Raw genomic sequence first — 19041 nt, forward strand, 5'->3', positions numbered from 1 at the left:
TTTCATATTTAGGTTGTTATTCATGTATGTGTGTGCGTTTATATACTGTATACATATAAATATACACGGCACACAGACATTTTATGTAAACAAAAGATTAATTGCGATTAATCGATGTGACAGCCCTAATTTGCAAACATACAAACACATGCATACTGTAGTATATAAAGATGCACCGATACTACATTTTCCCACCAATACTGATAGCCGATTATTCTGAGTGATACCTGCCGATACTGATTCTAAAGATCAAAATTTCTTAACTTTCTAAATGTTTTTAAAGGAGTAGATCACTTCAAAATAAGACACCATTTATTTCATATAAGTACTACTAATACTGAACATCAAACTGGTGATGTTTCTTAACATTTTCTATATACAGAGCACATATTCAATGCATTTTCTTGTCCTCTTTTGATTGACAGGATATATTGGTTTTTAAACAATCAGCTATGAAAAAACGGCTTTTATCCACCGATACCGATTATTGGCCAAAATATCGGTGCATCTCTAATAATATATAAAATAATTTACATGTCTGTGTTGGAGTAAGACTTCGTGGCTTACAAGGAACATTGGTTTGCTATCTTTACAACTGCTAAGGGATCTTCGGGTGTTATAGGCCAATAAACCCGGTTTATTGTCAGCATGATGTCAAATAACGTAACAATGGACTTATTAACACCTCTGAGGTATAACAGCCAACATTGCTCTTTTAATGGCCAGTCAGCAAAGAACCGAATCAAATGCAATTATTCATTATTCATTAATGTCCACCTTAACAAAAAGAGTCCTCATAATTCCAAAAATTGTAGGTGCGTGCTATGAAAAGACTGTCTATAGACTGCAAAAAAAGATTCAGCTTTAGAAATGTGAATTCATGTATCCATTTCCTTTTTCATCAAAGCCTCACACCGAGTTCTTTCTGATGGAAACCTGTGTCCAGAGAGATCAATTTCAGCAGGGCTTTGTAATGTTTCCAACGGCAGGGCGATAGAGATAGCGGCGTTTTGCAATGCAAAACTCCTATCTCGGGGAAATACGCTTATCGATAATTGGAACGTAAAAAGCGACACTGTTAGTTTGCACTTTCCCTCTGAGAAATAAACGAAATTCAGTATTTGAGAGCGCCCCTTTATCTCTTCCAGTTCCTTGAATGTTAGATCTAGCCGCTGACTATTGGAATTGAACGTTTAGCGTCGTACCTCCCAGTTGATATCCATTTCGTGTGGCAAATGACCTTCGATCTTGATATTTTCAGGGTTCTTGTCAGGTGCTTTGGAAAGAGCAGAAATATGGATTTTGTTGGAGGTGAAATTGTTAGTGGAAGAAAGAAAAGAAAAATGGCCTGTGAAATATGCACTTTATAGACTAGAGCTTAAACGAGAGGGAAAATCAATTATCGCACAAGTTTGAATGTTTTAAAGTTCACGAGGCGATGAGGTGTGCCTCGGCCGCTCGCTGCAGGAGAAAAGTGGTTAGGAGGAACGGTGTAAGAAGTTATAGACCTGATGAAGGAGTTTTGTATCTTTCGGTGGCCTGGCTCCGGCGACCTCTTCCGACCTCGTTCATGGCGGAGACTCGGAAGCGGTAGTCCACGTGTCCTTGAAGCTTCAGAAGGGCGGAGTGATGGTTTCCGGGTACCCTCTTCAGCTCCTTCCAGCTTCCGGGCTCAAACTGACTCTCCTCAAACTCAATGACAAACTCTGTGTGCCGTTTTAAGAATCAACCATTTAGGACTGGCTTCGAGGGTTAACACAGTGCACAATAAAACGGTTTAATAAAATATAAATCCTAATTATTATAGTGAGATAATTACTGTAAAATCAATGGAGCAAAAATACACCGGGTCCCCGCAATTAACCACGTATCATTTTTATGAGCAAAGATTCACACGCAGTCATTAACCTTTCATCACATTGGATCATTTCACACATCTGGGTCTTTTCTTAAAATCTCGGTGTGTTCTCTGCGAGTTCTGTTCTGTGGTTAAAGATGTAAAGAAAGGCCATATTACCAGTAATGGAGCTGTTATGATCATCTCCTGGAATCCACAGCAGTTGCACACTTCTGCCATTGTGTTCAGACAGTCTCACATTTTCTGGTGGATCAGGAACATCTAAACAAGTAAATATTAAGTACATCAGCATTTTGAAAACATATTGCATTCAAGGGCTTCTCAGTTAAAACAAATATTTGTAGTGCTCTTAAATCGATTAATTGCGATAGATAAAAGTTTGTGTTTACATGTGTGGAGAGTATATTTACATGTATATGGATATATAAATACACAAACATATATGTACTGTATATATTTAAAAAATACATGTTACATATATATATATATATATATTTATACATAATATAAATTATATTTAAATGTAAATTGTATATACATTTACGTAAACATTGCTATATATACAGTATACACATGTATTTGTGTGCATTTATATAAATATACACAACACGCGCACAAACACACATATTGTATTATATACACAAAACATTTGTTTTGAAATCGATTAATCATGATTAATCGATTTCACAGCACTGGTTATTTTATAAAACCATTTTATTGTTGTGCTTTTGCCATTTTTTATAGATAGACACAGTTATCTTTCATTGTGTGGTGCATTGTTATAAGAGCATAATTCCGGCTGTGGTTGTGGTAGTCGAGTCTGGTCAGCTTCACATTCTGAACTCATTTCCTCTCTCGTCCTTTCAAATTTCCTGACCAGCCCATAACTCACCAGTGACTGAAAGCTGTGCTACAGCCGTGTCTTGGTCGGCCGGCGTTCTGGCCACACACATATATAAGCCCTGGTCTCCAAAGCTCACATTGATAATCTCGAGCACTCCATCGTCCAGGACATATCTACCCGAAACAGCAAAGACACCGATTAGATGTGCTTTACATGCACCTAGATTTACCACAGTTTGGAAGCAGGTGATGAGGTAGCTCACCGTGTGTCCTCGCTACTGTTGAGGGCTACACCGTCTTTCTCCCAGAGAATCTCAAAGTCGCTACCGAAGGAAGAATCAAACTCCGCCTGGCATGAAAACTGGATGGTGGTTCCAGCCAAAACCTGCAAATCTTGTGGGGGGTCTACTATTCTGGTAGGATCTGAGAGTGAGAATGGAAATCACCGGAATGGTCCAAGAATAAAACCACATCTATTCATTTAGAAGCGAAAGTCGTTTCTCAATTCTCCTAAGACAACTATTATGAATCAAGAACAGCTCATTCACCTGACTGATTTCCCATCAGACCATCCATTTCTCTTACCTTTGACTTCAAGGGTTGAAGAAATGGCAACTTTTCCCTCAGTATTTTGAGCAAAACATGAGTACTCCCCCATGTCCTCTCTGATTGCGTTATGGATCTCAAGCGAACCGTTCTTATGAACCGAGAATCTCTCTCCTTCCACTGCGTTGGCGCTGTCAGCTTTACTCCTGTACAACCACAAAACAACAGGGTCATTCTCAGGTAGCTGTGCCGTGTGTGTGCACGTGTGTCCCTGTAATCTACTGATAAAGGACACAGAGGACACTGAACGTAGTCACGTTTTTGATATACTGATGAATCTGATATATAATGAATACGTTTCAATATTTTGAAAGTAAAGTATCGCCAATATTTTTATATTAGTGGCGCTGCTAGGCCCTTTTTAGGTGAGCTAAAGCCCCCCTAAAGTTCTAGCTTAGCCCCCCTAAAATATTGTGAGTAATAATGTAATCTGGACAAGAATTCGAGATCGCTTTTATGGTCCCCTTTAAAACTCTTATAATGAAAACGGCGTTAGGCTGCGTTATTTAGCGCATTCTTCAGTTCACAGCAGCACGTTGGAGTGAACGTCATAAGCAGAGTAACGTTACAAGGTGTGTACGTTAACATGACATCTGCATTTTTGCCATTTTTTTGTTATAAATGCAGCTTAATATGATGCGGGAGCGATCAGGGCTGGATTATCCAATGGGCATTATGGGCACAGGCCCAGGGGCCCATGCGCGCTTGGGGCCCAGGCAAGGGGAAGAAAATTTCACATAACAGCGGTTACGCCAAATTCATTTGTGTGCGCACATTGAGGTGCACACACAAAACACTGTTTCTGAATTAGAAAATCTGTCTTTTGATTTAGTCACTTTTACGAGCCATCTAGCGGCTTTTGTTCAGAAGAAACACATAGCGACAAATCTATCCACTTCTTGGATAAACCTTAGCTTTCATTCAGTGGGAAAATGTCGCCAGTGCTGTCCCGCGAGCGTGAGGTCTCTCTTTCCCGGCGCAGGGATCCCTTCTCTCTGCGTCACTCTGTACAGTGAGCGGCAGGAAGAAGCACTGCGACAGGTGACTCGTGAATAAAACAGCGTTTTCAACAACCTGTCACTGTTATCGACTGTTTGGATATATAAATATGAACAAATTTCATCTGTAAATATGCACATGGTTACCATGAGGCTGTGTGAAAGAACATTTAACTTTAGCCGAAATTACCGCTTTTTATTGTGAGTTGTTAGATGATGTCGCGTCATGAACTGACAACAGAAACTGAAAACACAGTATGACAATGAGAACGGTTTTATTGTTGTAAACATGAGTTGATATACCCTCGCGGCTGTCTTAAATCTTAAAAGGTAAGCGTTTTTTACATTTATTTGGTGGTGCTTCCTTGCCAATTATGAATTATTTTATATTGATATAATGTTGATCAGTACCTGCCCTACTTTACCAATATTAAGCCTTCATTATTAGATAATCCACAGTGCTTTTACATACATTGCAAAATGTTGACATACGCACAAATATGATGATGTCGTAATATATAGGCTAAAGAAGTATACTTATAATACTCGTTAATGCCGTTTACTGTAACACATTACACGCTTGAATAAGAACGTGAGTCGCAAGGTGCTTGTTATACAAATAAAGTTTAACAAATAGACAAATTACTCTTGAAGTACAATCATTGACAAAGACTGCCCATTTATTCTTAGAAAAATGAAGATGAAAATATGAGAAAATTGCACTTAAGAATATTCTTAAGAACTTTCTGTAATTTATCTTAAGAAAGTTCTTATATTTTCTCTTAAGAACAGTTTTGCATGTCCTGCATGTTTGTGTGTGAATTATGGAAGCATCTGATAGAACTGAATTGATAGGTGTGGTAGTGTGTGCTGCTTGCATATTCCAGTGAGTTACAGTATGCTGGGAAATGTCTTAATATTGTTGTTGCTGGTCCAGAAAAGCATTGTTGCAATCATGAGGTGTAAATCCTGTATGATGGAGGATGTTTACAGGTGTTGATATTGTTATATCATAGTTTGTAACTTGTCAATGTAATCCTGTAAAAGATAGAGGTGTTTATACGCATAGTACCCTATAGGCTAATTTAAAACTTTATTGTGTGCATGTGTGTGTGTGGGGGGGGTCCATAAGACACTTGTGCCCAGGGGCCTCTGAATTCTTAATCCGGGCCTGGGAGCGATACAAGACCCTTTCCAATCCACTGTAAAAAAAGTTTTGTCTGCGTTCACCCCTCGTTAACTAACGTTAGTTGTTTACGTTACCTCCAGCAAAATGAAAGCATCACTTCACACCAATGACGGCATCATGATGATATTGTAGCGCACAGAAATGTGTCATTCATGATGATGTGCTGTTTGATTTTTCTGCACCTAAGTTACAGAGAGTTGACGGTAGTTTTGACAGCCCCGGAAAGACGTCGACGAGCAGTTATATAAAAATAAATTTTTATGTTTACATTTCTGCCTTTTATTAAAAAATGTTTTAAAAAAATCTCTCATTTATGTTTAATTTGCTTTATTTTTTAACCCCGTTTATCACTAATATGTTATAATTTTAATGGGTTATATAAAAATAATTTTTGTATTTACATTTCTTTTCTAGATTTTCCAAAAATAATTGATCTTTTATAAAAATAAGTTTTCTGAACTTTTTCCCAGGAAATGCAAGAAATTGTGCAGATTGTTTGTTCTTTACATTTTAGTTCGACGTTGCTATGCTGTGACATTTTCCTCTTTAAAAATATACATTTAAAAATAAAATGTAAACATATAATTAAAAGTAACCATTTAAACATGTATTTACGTACATTATATATATGTTTTAAACATTTTATACATTACATATAGGGGACTGCCATTATAAAAAAGTCATTAAATAAACTAATCTCAATTCAAATTAAACATCATTCTTTTATTTATCTTATGTCATGAGTCAGAATAACTTGAACCTCCCCTCTTTACAAAAATCTAAAACTGCATATGAAAGCTTTAGGGTATACATACAAATTTTATGACTTTAATAAAATGCTCTGTTTGGTTTCTCTTACATTATGTGGCACCTCAGTTAGCGCGTCCTCTGTTATTGCCTAACAGTAGAACACTCACAGATTCACATGAGTAGTTTACCTCATTAGCTGAAAACAGCTCGAGGGTCCCACCCATGAGTAAACGGGCTCACCAGAGGGACACCTCAACAGGGAGACTCTAATACTGCAGTCTGGAGTTGTGCTGCCCTCTGCTGGCGCGTGCAAATACAGTCACCACATCAAGTTTAACTCACCACGTAATGCTGGAGGTGGGCGAGCTGAAGACCTTGCAGTGCATGATGATGCCTTTTCCTTCCACAGCAATGTACTGAAGATTGTCTTCTGTTAAGATCACCGGCTGTATGTCTGGGGAACGAGTTATCAGCGTTGCACCATTAAAAACTGGATTCGATTAGTCTCTTTATCTTTGGTCTTGTGTTGCTATCAGTTTAGGAAAAAAGTCACTTCATGCCCTTGAAACAGCAGCTCCCTGCTCTACCAGGGGCATGTATGGCTGCTTTAAGCGAGTTTGCAAAGAGATGTTTTTCTCTTATTTTTTCCATTTGTTTTCCATTTCCGATTTTTTTCAAGAATCCTTAGCAGCTTATTTTATCTCTCAGATGAAAGCAACACATGCTTTGGTTACTGCGACTGAATTTCAATGCAGAAAGGCGAAATTGTTCGCACATAAAAGAGCCAGTTCGCCTGAGGGAAAGCGTGTCTGGAGATGAGACCGGACAGGACCACCCGGCTGGCTGTGTGCTATCATGGGGACCTTTCCACTCGCCCTAAAGGAACCTGAGGGCCGTCCGCTGGCCGTATCACGCATGGGCTTATGGTTGTGTCCACACAGACAAAAAAAACAGATGCTTGTTTGCTGCCAATAAACATTATGTCGTACAATAGAGGTTTCATAAGACTTGGCTAGTAGTGAATGAAACCAGGAATGTCCAATGAGCCGGCACAGAAATTAAACAATTCATTGTGCGGTCTCAAGTGGGTGAAGGACAGTCTATGATGATAATAATGTTTGAGTGTATTAAAATACGTTTATAAACATTGCATAAGCTGCGTTTTATCTTTAAAATATGATATTTTATTAAAGAAATAAGCCATCAGAATAAAAGCGTTACGGTGAGTTTGCATTGTGCCTAAAAGCACCCCTTAGCTGTAAAATCTCTGTGATGCACAGCACAGCGTCTCACTTTAGGGCTTACTGCTTATTTGCAATTTATTTTTGAACTGCAATAACATATTATTTAAACTGCATGAAATTATACAGCTGGGAACATTACATACTCAGATCTCCACAGGTAAAGATTGGCAATTATTATCCACGTGTTAAGAATTGACTTACTCATAATCATAATGTTGCCATTAGCTAGAATGGTGCCATGTCGGTTTGTAGCCTCGCACTGGTAAACCGCGCTGTTATCTGGGCTTGCTTTGTGAATGGAAATGGTGCCATCTTTCATGATCTTTCTGTTGGATACTGGGACCTCTGAAACAGAAAATATAAGTTCAAAGTTATTGTACGGCAAAGGTACACATATATTTTGGAAACACGTTCATAGTCACCTTGTGATTATAAATAATAAAGTCTTATAAAAATCTTTGTAAACATTAAAGGTAAGAAAGCCCATCTTATTAAAGTGATAGTTCACCTAAAAATTCTGTTATCATTTACTCCCCCCTTTGTCATTTCAAACCTGTATGACTTTCCTTCTGCAGAACACAAAAGAAGATATTTTGAAGAATGACGGCACCCATTTACTTGCATTGGTTTTGTATCCATATAATAGAAGTGAATGGGTGCCGGCGGTGTCTTCTTTTGTGTTCCGCGGAGGAGAGAAAATCATACAGGTTTGAAATGACAAGAGGGTGAGTAAATGATGACAGAATTCTCATTTTTGGGTGAATTATCCCTATAATCAAATGCATACAGAACAAAAACAGAAATCTAGGTTTCTTAATAATAATTTTAATTTACAACGTAAAGAACCATTTCTAATGCTTATACTATAAATGTCTTAATATATTTACATTATGCATTTATTTGATACTACATTTTGAACCCTTATTAATGACTGTTATTACGAAGCATTACACAACATATGATTTTCTGACTTCAGCAGGCACAATCATTTTGTATCATTTTAAGCAGAATATCATCTTATTAAAAAGAAGGTTGTTCTGTAATATGAAAATGTGTGTGTGTACCATTGAGAGGGAGGCTGTTGACCCGCCATGTAACACTTGGCTGTGGATTTCCTTTGACCACACACTTGATCTCCACATCAGCTCCAATTGTCACCAGCTGACTCTGTGGCTCTATCTCCCACTCAGGTGGCTCTATACATGCAACATAATCAGGTAACCAATCAATAATAAACACCAATCAAGCTTTCTGCCCACACAAAAAACACTGTTACATAACAATAATATACAGTACCTAGAAATTCAGTGTAAGAGAATTTTAATGTGTTGTTTCAAAACAAAAATTGCCACTCAATGCTACTATTGAACAAACTTAAATGTGTATTGAACAAATGAAGAGTTTGTTTCCAAAAAGAGATAACTCTGTTTAAAAAAAATCATGTTTTTTATTATGTTATCATGTTTTTATTGTGTTTAATTGTGTTAGTTAGCTGTTTTTGTTTAGTTATTATGGCTTAAATCAAAACAAACCAACTGCAGTTTGAATGATATTTAATTGGAATGCACAAAAAAAACATTATTTTTGAAAAATGTTAAAAACAAAAAAGTTACCTCTTTTTGGAAATAAACTCTTCAAATATAGTCACAGTAAATTATGTGCCCATAGGCGCTGTGTCCACCGAGGCGCTTACGCCTGCAGCTGACGTGTTTTTTCAATTGTTTCCAATGGAAACGCTGCGCTTTTAAAAAAAAGCCATCAACTGACGTTTTTGTTCGCGCTCTGCACTGGTGCCATGCGTTTTTTTCACGCTCAGCACCGGCGTTCGACAGAGCGAAATATTCAACTCTGGGAAAAGCGCTCAGCTCGTCAATGTCACTTTGTACTTAGTTAACACCATACATAGCAACCATAGCGTCTCGCGGAAAAACGCTGCGCCTTCAAAAGCGCCTGCAGCGGGCGTTTTCAGCCGCGTAAATGCGCCTCGGTGGACACAGCGCCGTAACTATTCTAATATTCAGTATACAACAATTATTGTGTATTATTATACACAATTTATTTAAATAATCTGGAAATGGGCACTGTGTTCTAAAAAGGTGAATACAAGGAGATAATCAACAGCAACCAGTGTTGGGTAAGTTACTCTCAAAAAGTAATTAATTACTAGTTACTAATTACATATTCAATAGTGTAATTAGATTACTGTACAAATTACTCTCTCCAAAAAGTATTTAGTTACTTATTACTTTCTATATCCTATATCAACCTTGATTAGTTAAGTGATTCAAGGATAGGCATGAAAGGGCTCTTTTAATTCATTCAAATAAATAATATTAAACTACATAAAGTATTATTATTAACTGACCGAAAGTATTACAAATGTGAGAATTATACATTAAAGCACAGATTTTAAATTTAGACTCTGAATTTTGATGTCAATTCCACTATTAAACACACATACACTCACCTAAAGGATTATTAGGAACACCATACTAATACGGTGTTTGACCCCCTTTCGCCTTCAGAACTGCCTTAATTCTACGTGGCATTGATTCAACAAGGTGCTGAAAGCATTCTTTAGAAATGTTGGCCCATATTGATAGGATAGCATCTTGCAGTTGATGGAGATTTGTGGGATGCACATCCAGGGCACGAAGCTCCCGTTCCACCACATCCCAAAGATGTTCTATCGGGTTGAGATCTGGTGACTGTGGGGGCCATTCTAGTACAGTGAACTCATTGTCATGTTCAAGAAACCAATTTGAAATGATTCGAGCTTTGTGACATGGTGCATTATCCTGCTGGAAGTAGCCATTAGAGGATGGGTACATGGTGGTCATAAAGGGATGGACATGGTCAGAAACAATGCTCAGGTAGGCCGTGGCATTTAAACGATGCCCAATTGGCACTAAGGGGCCTAAAGTGTGCCAAGAAAACATCCCCCACACCATTACACCACCACCACCAGCCTGCACAGTGGTAACAAGGCATGATGGATCCATGTTCTCATTCTGTTTACGCCAAATTCTGACTCTACCATTTGAATGTCTCAACAGAAATCGAGACTCATCAGACCAGGCAACATTTTTCCAGTCTTCAACTGTCCAATTTTGGTGAGCTCGTGCAAATTGTAGCCTCTTTTTCCTATTTGTAGTGGAGATGAGTGGTACCCGGTGGGGTCTTCTGCTGTTGTAGCCCATCTGCCTCAAGGTTGTGCGTGTTGTGGCTTCACAAATGCTTTGCTGCATACCTCGGTTGTAACGAGTGGTTATTTCAGTCAAAGTTGCTCTTCTATCAGCTTGAATCAGTCGGCCCATTCTCCTCTGACCTCTAGCATCAACAAGGCATTTTCGCCCACAGGACTGCCGCATACTGGATGTTTTTCCCTTTTCACACCATTCTTTGTAAACCCTAGAAATGGTTGTGCGTGAAAATCCCAGTAACTGAGCAGATTGTGAAATACTCAGACCGGCCCGTCTGGCACCAACAACCATGCCACGCTCAAAATTGCTTAAATCACCTTTCTTTCCCATTCTGACATTCAGTTTGGAGTTCAGGAGATTGTCTTGACCAGGACCACACCCCTAAATGCATTGAAGCAACTGCCATGTGATTGGTTGATTAGATAATTGCATTAATGAGAAATTGAACAGGTGTTCCTAATAATCCTTTAGGTGAGTGTATATACGGAAGAGTATTAGGGCCAAGCAACAAAAAAAATATAAAAATAAATTTCTCGAAATTTAACGAGTTTTTTCTCGAAACACAACGACTTTATTCTCACAGTATAGTGAGTTCATTGTCGACATTTTATTTCGAGTTTTATTTCTCGAAATTTAACGAGTTTTTTCTCGAAACACAACGACTTTATTCTCGAAATTGATTGAGTTTATTCTCAACATTTTATTTAGACTTTTTCCCCGAAAAACTGCGGGTTTAATTTCGCATTATAATGACTTTAATCTCAAAACGGTTTTATATATATTTTTATTGCTTGGCCCTAATACTCTTCCGTACATATATTACACAAAGTATTTAGTTTAATTACATCAAAAGTAACTGTAATTAAATTACAGAAAAAAATAAGAGTAATCCCTTACTTTACTTTTTCAAGGGAAAATTAATTAAATTACAGTAACTAATTACTTAGTAACTAGTTTCACCCAACACTGACAGCAACTAAGAAACACATATTATTATTTAGGGATTCCATTTATCCTGAATTAGCCCTGCCAATATTTCTTGTCTCTGGACAGAAGATGGCGCTGTTGTACCATGTACAGTAAAAATTGGTATGCTCCAAAAACAAACCGGTTGAAGTATAAGCTCATTGTGATTATGTGACTTACCCTCTACTGTAACATGAAAATAATGCACAACCTCTCCATGAGGATTTTTGGCTTTGCACATATATTTTCCTTCATCTTCTTCATTCACCATCTCTATAGTGAGCAACTTCCCGTGACTCTCCACCACGGCCTTCTCTGGCAGCTTGTGGCCCATTTTAACCCACTCTACCTTTGGAGTTGGACTGAAAGACATATGAAAATATATAAAACCTAAAACAATGATTTGTATTACTTAAGGTAAACGAATATCTGAATAAATAATGCGAATCAAACGTACAATCCATCTGCAATACACTCCAGTTGAAGGTCTTCTCCTTTAACTAAATATGTGTGTGACTCCTTTCCTGTAGGCGTCAACAGACTGGGCTTCCTCTCCAAAAGAGAGTTTGCTTTGTAACAACGAGAAGATCAAATACAACATAAATAAGCAAGAAAAAATATTTGAAAGCATATGATTGTCAAATGTATATGGTATGCTTCAGAGGTGACAATAAAAAACAGATGCATGACTTAAATGCTTTAAAGGTGAATTTCATGATCATTTCTAAATTCTAAGAGGTTTCCTTAACACTGTACGTCACTTACTTTATAAGACAAGTTTAACAATTTTTTTTTATTATGTTATCATTTAAAGGGGCAGGGGGCTTGAGTCACCATTCACTTTCACTACATGTAGGTACTGTAGATATGATTGAAGTAAATGGAGGCTGACGCTGTCTGTACCTAAATTTTCACTTTTGTGTTCCATGCAAGACAATAAGTCATATCAGCATATTGGTGACAACCTTTTCATTTTTAATTGAACTAATCCTAAATGGGATCAAACATTATGTATGAGTTTTGGATGAATCCTTAAAGACACAGTGAAATCAAAACAAACATTTTTTTTCCTTTCATTTATTAAAATTCCGGTTAAGAGACACGGTAGCACAGAGCTGATCATTTGTGCGATCATACGTGCAAATCCGTACGTATCTAACCCATTTCAAGTCTAAAAAGTATGTTGAGTGTTAAGGCTCTATGGAAGAGATAAGACATCGCAGCCTTGGTAAGTAAAGGAAAAGACAAACACCAGTGTCACTCACCAATGTAATAACGAGCTTTAAATGACACACAGGGCTGGAATGGGACGTTAAATTGGCCCTGGCATTTTTGACCAGCTTCGGCTGTCAATTGCCTTTCCTGCATACATGCCTGATTCACGCTTCTAATCCGTCCATCTCTCCAGCCCATGCGTCCGTTTCGGCCCAGAAAGTACATCGGGAAAATGCCCGGTATGCCCGATTACCAATCCAGCCCTGATGACACATCACTGGTAACACTGATCTGCCTATTCTTCAATAGACTTACACTACTGTCACTGTGGCTATCACGCTGTTAAATGCAGCTTTGCCGGGCTGAGGCTGACTGTGCTGTAAACGAAACGCTATTGGTTATTTTAAAAGGGGGAGGGACCCATCGATATGTCTCGCGCTCTCTGCATTTATCAGTTGTAATTACGTCAACTTATCAAATAATGCTGTGTGTTCCAAGGCATTGCAGTGGGCCTTTAAATGATTTTTCTTCACTGTCTTCTAATCTAAACCACTCAGTTGGTTACAGAAAGTGTTGCTATTGAGATATGCAAATCCAAAGATTAAACAAGTATTATGATGATAACCTGGGAAAAGATAATTATTCAGCACTAATTAAAAACAAAAGTATCTGATCTACGCCCATGTAGCATTTCTAATGAACGTCACTCACCATAACCTGTGCCGCTACCAGAACCTGAGTCCTTCATTAACTTATCTTGGATGAAGAGATGAGAACAAATAAACAGAAGGAGCATGGCAATGCGAAAACAAGCAAACAATAGATAAGGGAATGGCAAACATTGCAATAAACAGTACATATCTACCAAGCTGATTGTTGAGATCCAACAAACGCTTGGAGATCAAACACATGAGACTGGAGTAGATGTTTTAGATGTGCACAACAATACATCTAAAATCTGCTTATGATGTTGGTCGTGATAAAAAAATGATCACATGCACCTGTGCTGTAAAGGGTTTGAAAAACGGAGTATTTTAACATACTGCTTTTAACATTGACGGACATGGCAGGTTTCTGGACGACGGTTCGGATGCGTGGAAAGGCAGCAAAGCAGCAGTAGTCCCTGCGGCTGTCAGTCTCGATGGCATTCGAAAAGTACAGGTTCCCATTCAGACCCACTGAAACTCTCTCGTCCTGCTCAATGTGCTGCAAACCTGTTAAACATTACATAGACATAAAAGCTTCAATGCTACCAAATATGCTACCAACACATATTCCTCCAAAAAGGAAAATACGAGGGACGGAAACCATTATGCCACTGTCGTATATTAAGCTTTGTATGAGAAAGTGTTAACGCCGTTACACCTGAATTCGCCATGTTGAACATTGCTGCGCTCGTGGCATGCGTCACTGCTCAGTGCAGTCCGATCGACGTATGATAACAAAATACCGCGAGGGCACTGCTTTTCAATCGCTCTCGCGGTGCTTTGATATCATACGCCGAGCGGTCTGCGCAGCACCGCGTAAAAAACACAGTGTAGATTTAAGGCCTAAAGAGTGTTGTGTACTAAACCATGCTAGGAAGAAGTGTGTCTGAGGGTATATTCATGGATACGTTTGTGGCTCATGTTCGTAATCTAGGTAAGATTTTTGTTTTGATGTTTTATGTGCACTCAGTGCACAAGAGTTATGTATAATAATTTCTGTCCTAAAGCAGTGGTGAAATGTCGACGCCTATAGGCTTCTGATGCGTTCGTGTCAAATTTACCATTGTCACGAATAACTTGAAGAATATCTGTCAGAATTGTTGACGACAGTAACATATACAGTAGCCTACATTCATTGATCTTATGTTCTTGCAAAATGTTTCAGAACAAATATTTATTTTTATATTAATTTAATTTTCATTCGATATTGAAGTATTTTTAATTGTTATTTTATATGACGTTATTCTCTCAATTTTCTTGACAGTAACCTTTATATAGAGCTTATTAAGCGAGGTCACGCCACGTCGAATGTTGCGCCATCTTGGGAGGGTGGCTGCTAGTGCATTCAATGCAGTGTTTTGTTTTTCTTGTTTGATTAGGAAATATAACCACGGTGTGTTAAAAACTGCAATAGCATTACACAGAGTCGTTGAGGAAAAGCCCATGGCTCTTTCACTTTGATTTCTCCATATATCAAACAAAACAAGTAACGGTACATGTCAAAACAATAATAGCAGTGGAGTATTATCGTCCCAAGTTGGCGGCACCACTGCAACATGCAACATAGGGCGTGACGTCAGCTTCACATTCTCTACTAGGATGTAAACGTCAATTTTGTATATGCCAGCGTCACAATATTCAGACTTTGCGATTTGTAATTATGTTTCCCTAAAGTTATTTTTGTATTGACATAAAGTGAATGCACCTGCAGACTTTTGGAATGATGCAGTATATACAGGTACATCTCAAAATTTGAATATCACGAAAAAGGTCAATATTTTTTGTCAGTCATTTCAGAAAGTGAAACCCATATATAGATTCATTACACATAGAGTGTAATATTTCAAGCCTTTATTTCTTGAAATTTTGATGATTATGGTTTACAGATAATGAAAACCCCAAATTCAGTGTCTCAGAAAACTAGAATATTACATAAGATCAATAAAAAAAGGATATTTTAAACAGAAATGTCAGGCTTCTGAAAAGTATGTTCATTTCTATCCACTCAATATTTGATTGGGCCTCCTTTTGCATGAATTACTGCATCAATGTGGCATGGCGGCAATCAGCCTGTGTCACTGCTCAGGTGTAATGGAAGCCCAGGTTGCTTTGATAGCGACCTTCAGGTCATCTGCATTGTTGGGTCTGGTGTCTCTCATCTTCTTCTTGACAATACCCCATAGATTCTCTATGATATTCTAATGTTTTGAGATATACCTGTAGTACATTAGCTCCCCACTCCTGGAAGTTGCCTACCATTTTGGTTACTGCAGTCCTTAACTCTATCTTGTAGCCTACCACCTGCTTTCCACATTTTGGGTGTCACCCTCATCTAACGCGGTGGGTTGGTGAATGGACTGTCCTAAATAACCTACTCACCTATTGTCATCCAGTAGATTTGCAGTGGGGGGAGTCCTTTAGGTGGGTTGCATTCCAGAATAACTGACTGACCTTCCATAACCTCAATAGGTTCGATGATCTCTTTGGGAAACTTTGGAACATCTGCACAGGATAAGTAAAAAGGTCAGGACATAATAAATCAACAGACATTTTTACAAACCAATTTAGCAATTGCGCCACCATTAGGTGGCAGTAAAAGCAAGACTTTTCCCATTAGCCATTACTTGATTTTGCATTCCAAGTTCCCACATTTAGTCTGAAAATCTGCCAATACCAGCATCACACTTTGACTCCAACATTACGTGTCAACTGAATGAACGATTGAAAACTGGTTCTGTAAATCATGACTCTTCACCCTGGTTACATCTTCAAAGATTTATGTGGTGTATTTCAGGGCACAATGAGAATGTTAGGTTGAAAAATCAAGGAGAGAGGAGAAAACTCATTTTTCACAGGGCTCTCCTCTAGGTCCATACGCACTCTTAGATGAAAGAGAAAGAAAAGCTCCAGGGTTCCCCTGACTTGGTAGCGGGCAAGTAAAATGGATACCCCACCAAGGAGCAGAGCGGTTTCCTCATTGGATACAGTCTCTAAATCACTTTGAAAGAATCGTTATGAAACACACAGCACAAAGTTACACATTACTCACTGGGAACAATAAATTCAATCTCCTCTGACATGGCTGTGCCTAACTTGTTAGTGGCGAGGCAGCGATAAATTCCCTGGAATTCTGTAAGATTCCCATTATTCGGAATGACGAATGTTCCGGAGTCCTCTAACGTTACCAATCTGGGATCCTGATACGGATCAAAGTCCTGACCGTTTTTTGTCCACCTGAACCTGAAAAATAAAGAAAATCAGTGCTTAGATTAAATTACAGCTTTGAATTTTGATGAAAACATGCACCGATTTTCACATTCACGTTTTCAAATGGCAAATGACATCAAATGCTTGTGTAAGACTTTGAAATGTGCTTTGAAATGCTAGTGGGATGTTTCTGATGTTATTAGTAATCGAGCCATCCTGCTGAATTTCACGTTGATCCAGACCGGTTTATGCTGCTTAGTGTTGATCTAGACTGGTTTTAATATGCTTTAACATATCTAGACTGGTATTTACCATGCTCGTAGAAAATGTGCTCAAAGAAGTTTAATGTCTGAATTCCTCTCATTTAAAGCTTTTCCACATTAGGCAGTGAATGAAGATAATCACCCCAAGACTTCAAATTTCCTGTTGTGAGCAATGTCAACATTATTATACAGAATCCACAGGTTTATTGCTGCTGTGTTTTGGAATTAACCTCAAGTACCATGTTTTTCTGGAGCGTTTAATGATTCTCTTTTCTGTTTAGTGTGATAGATTATAGTTATTCTATACTGTATTTGTATAAATATCTGTTCATTGCTGTTTTGCTTTTGTTTACATGGGTCAAAGACGTTAAGATGTCCCCATCAAAAGAAATTTACAAAAGTGATTTTATGTCCATAGATGGTTTCAACTAAGTTTTTGGAGAATAAAATGTCAAAATTGTTACATTGTCAGTCAGTGTAACACAACATTTATGTACAAATTCAAACAACATGCTTATTCTGACTTGTACATATTAAAATATATAAAAGAATAAGGGAGCATATTACATTTTATTGTGCTTTAAATTAGTAAAAAATTCTTATTGACAAATGGGCAAAACTTAGGATAGTGGCAAAAAAAGACAACTAATTAGCATTTGGGGTGAAAGTAATTAGTCTTTTAATATGTCATAAATTGATTTTTGTTGTAAATATGCCTGACAAGATTGTTTCACTGAATGACATTTTAGTGGGCGTCTTCTGTAAATCAGGGGAAAATGAATGATATTTATTTTTTTGCTCAGAAAAACAAAAACGCAATTAAATTAAACAGAAAACTTTTCATTTTTTTAACAACAACAATTTAAAGTAGTATTACACTTATTGTTTTTATGCTTAAACCCTTTTTCATCTTTGACCCACAGATATCATCTGTTTACAAAGCAGAATCTGTGAAATGGTAATAAGTTATTGTTGATGTAAAACATTTCCCTAAATAACCAAAAAGGTGCACTATAACACACTTAAATGTCTTTAAAGTTCTCTATTTTTGCGCACTAATTTTGCGCTTAATATAAAAATATAGTTTTTAATACTTCTTTAGATAAACCTACAAAGATCTAAGTGTACTCAACTGTGCTATTTGAGACACCATGAATAGAAGTAAAAAATATATATATATAAGTACAAAATTAATGTGTGACAATAGAGCATTTTTAGTGTACTTCAATAAAGTAGAGAATGCAGCGATACTAAAATTCTCCAGCAATACGATTATTCAGATTCTAAAGTTTAAATTAATATTTCTTAACTTTCTGAATGTTATTAATTCATATAATGATCAAACTGGAGATGTTTCTTAACATTTTTCATACACAGGGTACAAATTCATGACATTTTCCTATCCTTTTTTTATTGACAGGATATATCGGCCCGGATCATCGGCTGTCTTTAAACTATCCGATAGCTGATAGTGTGAAAAATTGCTTTTATCGACCGATTATTGGCCGATATATCGGTGCATCTCTAGTACTTAGTGCACTTTTTGTTTTACCTGTGATGCTATTTCACATAAGAGATAGTCCACAAGACACAATAATAACCAAATTTACAAAAGTGCCGTGCAATGTTACCAGCTTGAGCAACAACTGTTTTTTGCTTTTTGATAGTTGTTCACGAGTCCAACATCTTCCGCACAGTTGGCCCCTTTTCCAAATTTGATTATTTGATGTTGAGATTTATCTTTTCATACTGTGGACGATTGAGGGACTCATACACAACACAACTATTACAAAGGGTGCAGACATTCATTGATGCTCAAGTAGACAATACACTTAGAGCCATCGTTTTAAATACCTGTACATAAACAATCGCACTAGCATCACGTTGTGACGTAAACATCAACATCATTTCATATCGTTGGGCCCCCGCCTATTCCCACTCACAGGAACCATCCTCCAGAACACAGCATATGGTGGTGACCAGGCATGCTGT

The 19041-nt window shown here is 37.6% G+C and overlaps 1 protein-coding gene across 8 annotated transcripts in view; it reads right to left on the reverse strand.

The window, feature by feature from the left end:
- Positions 1-19041, reverse strand: part of chl1b (cell adhesion molecule L1-like b) — an 85555-nt gene that overhangs the window by 17971 nt on the left and 48543 nt on the right. For 6 of the 8 annotated variants that reach the window (XM_057337678.1, XM_057337679.1, XM_057337677.1 and 3 more), the window contains 15 exons: positions 16629-16819; positions 15959-16081; positions 13916-14086; positions 13584-13628; positions 12115-12226; positions 11838-12019; positions 8553-8684; positions 7690-7833; positions 6587-6698; positions 3287-3453; positions 2965-3124; positions 2751-2875; positions 2018-2119; positions 1509-1706; positions 1206-1276 (listed from right to left, as the gene is read on the reverse strand). In XM_057337678.1, coding sequence (XP_057193661.1) covers positions 1206-1276; positions 1509-1706; positions 2018-2119; positions 2751-2875; positions 2965-3124; positions 3287-3453; positions 6587-6698; positions 7690-7833; positions 8553-8684; positions 11838-12019; positions 12115-12226; positions 13584-13628; positions 13916-14086; positions 15959-16081; positions 16629-16819 — 2035 coding nt within the window. The remainder of the gene's footprint in view (positions 1-1205; positions 1277-1508; positions 1707-2017; positions 2120-2750; positions 2876-2964; positions 3125-3286; positions 3454-6586; positions 6699-7689; positions 7834-8552; positions 8685-11837; positions 12020-12114; positions 12227-13583; positions 13629-13915; positions 14087-15958; positions 16082-16628; positions 16820-19041) is intronic. The other 2 variants (XM_057337681.1, XM_057337680.1) reach the window with 1 other exon arrangement.

The sequence above is a fragment of the Triplophysa rosa genome, linkage group LG7, assembly GCF_024868665.1.
Source record: "Triplophysa rosa linkage group LG7, Trosa_1v2, whole genome shotgun sequence".
Lineage (NCBI taxonomy): Eukaryota > Metazoa > Chordata > Actinopteri > Cypriniformes > Nemacheilidae > Triplophysa > Triplophysa rosa.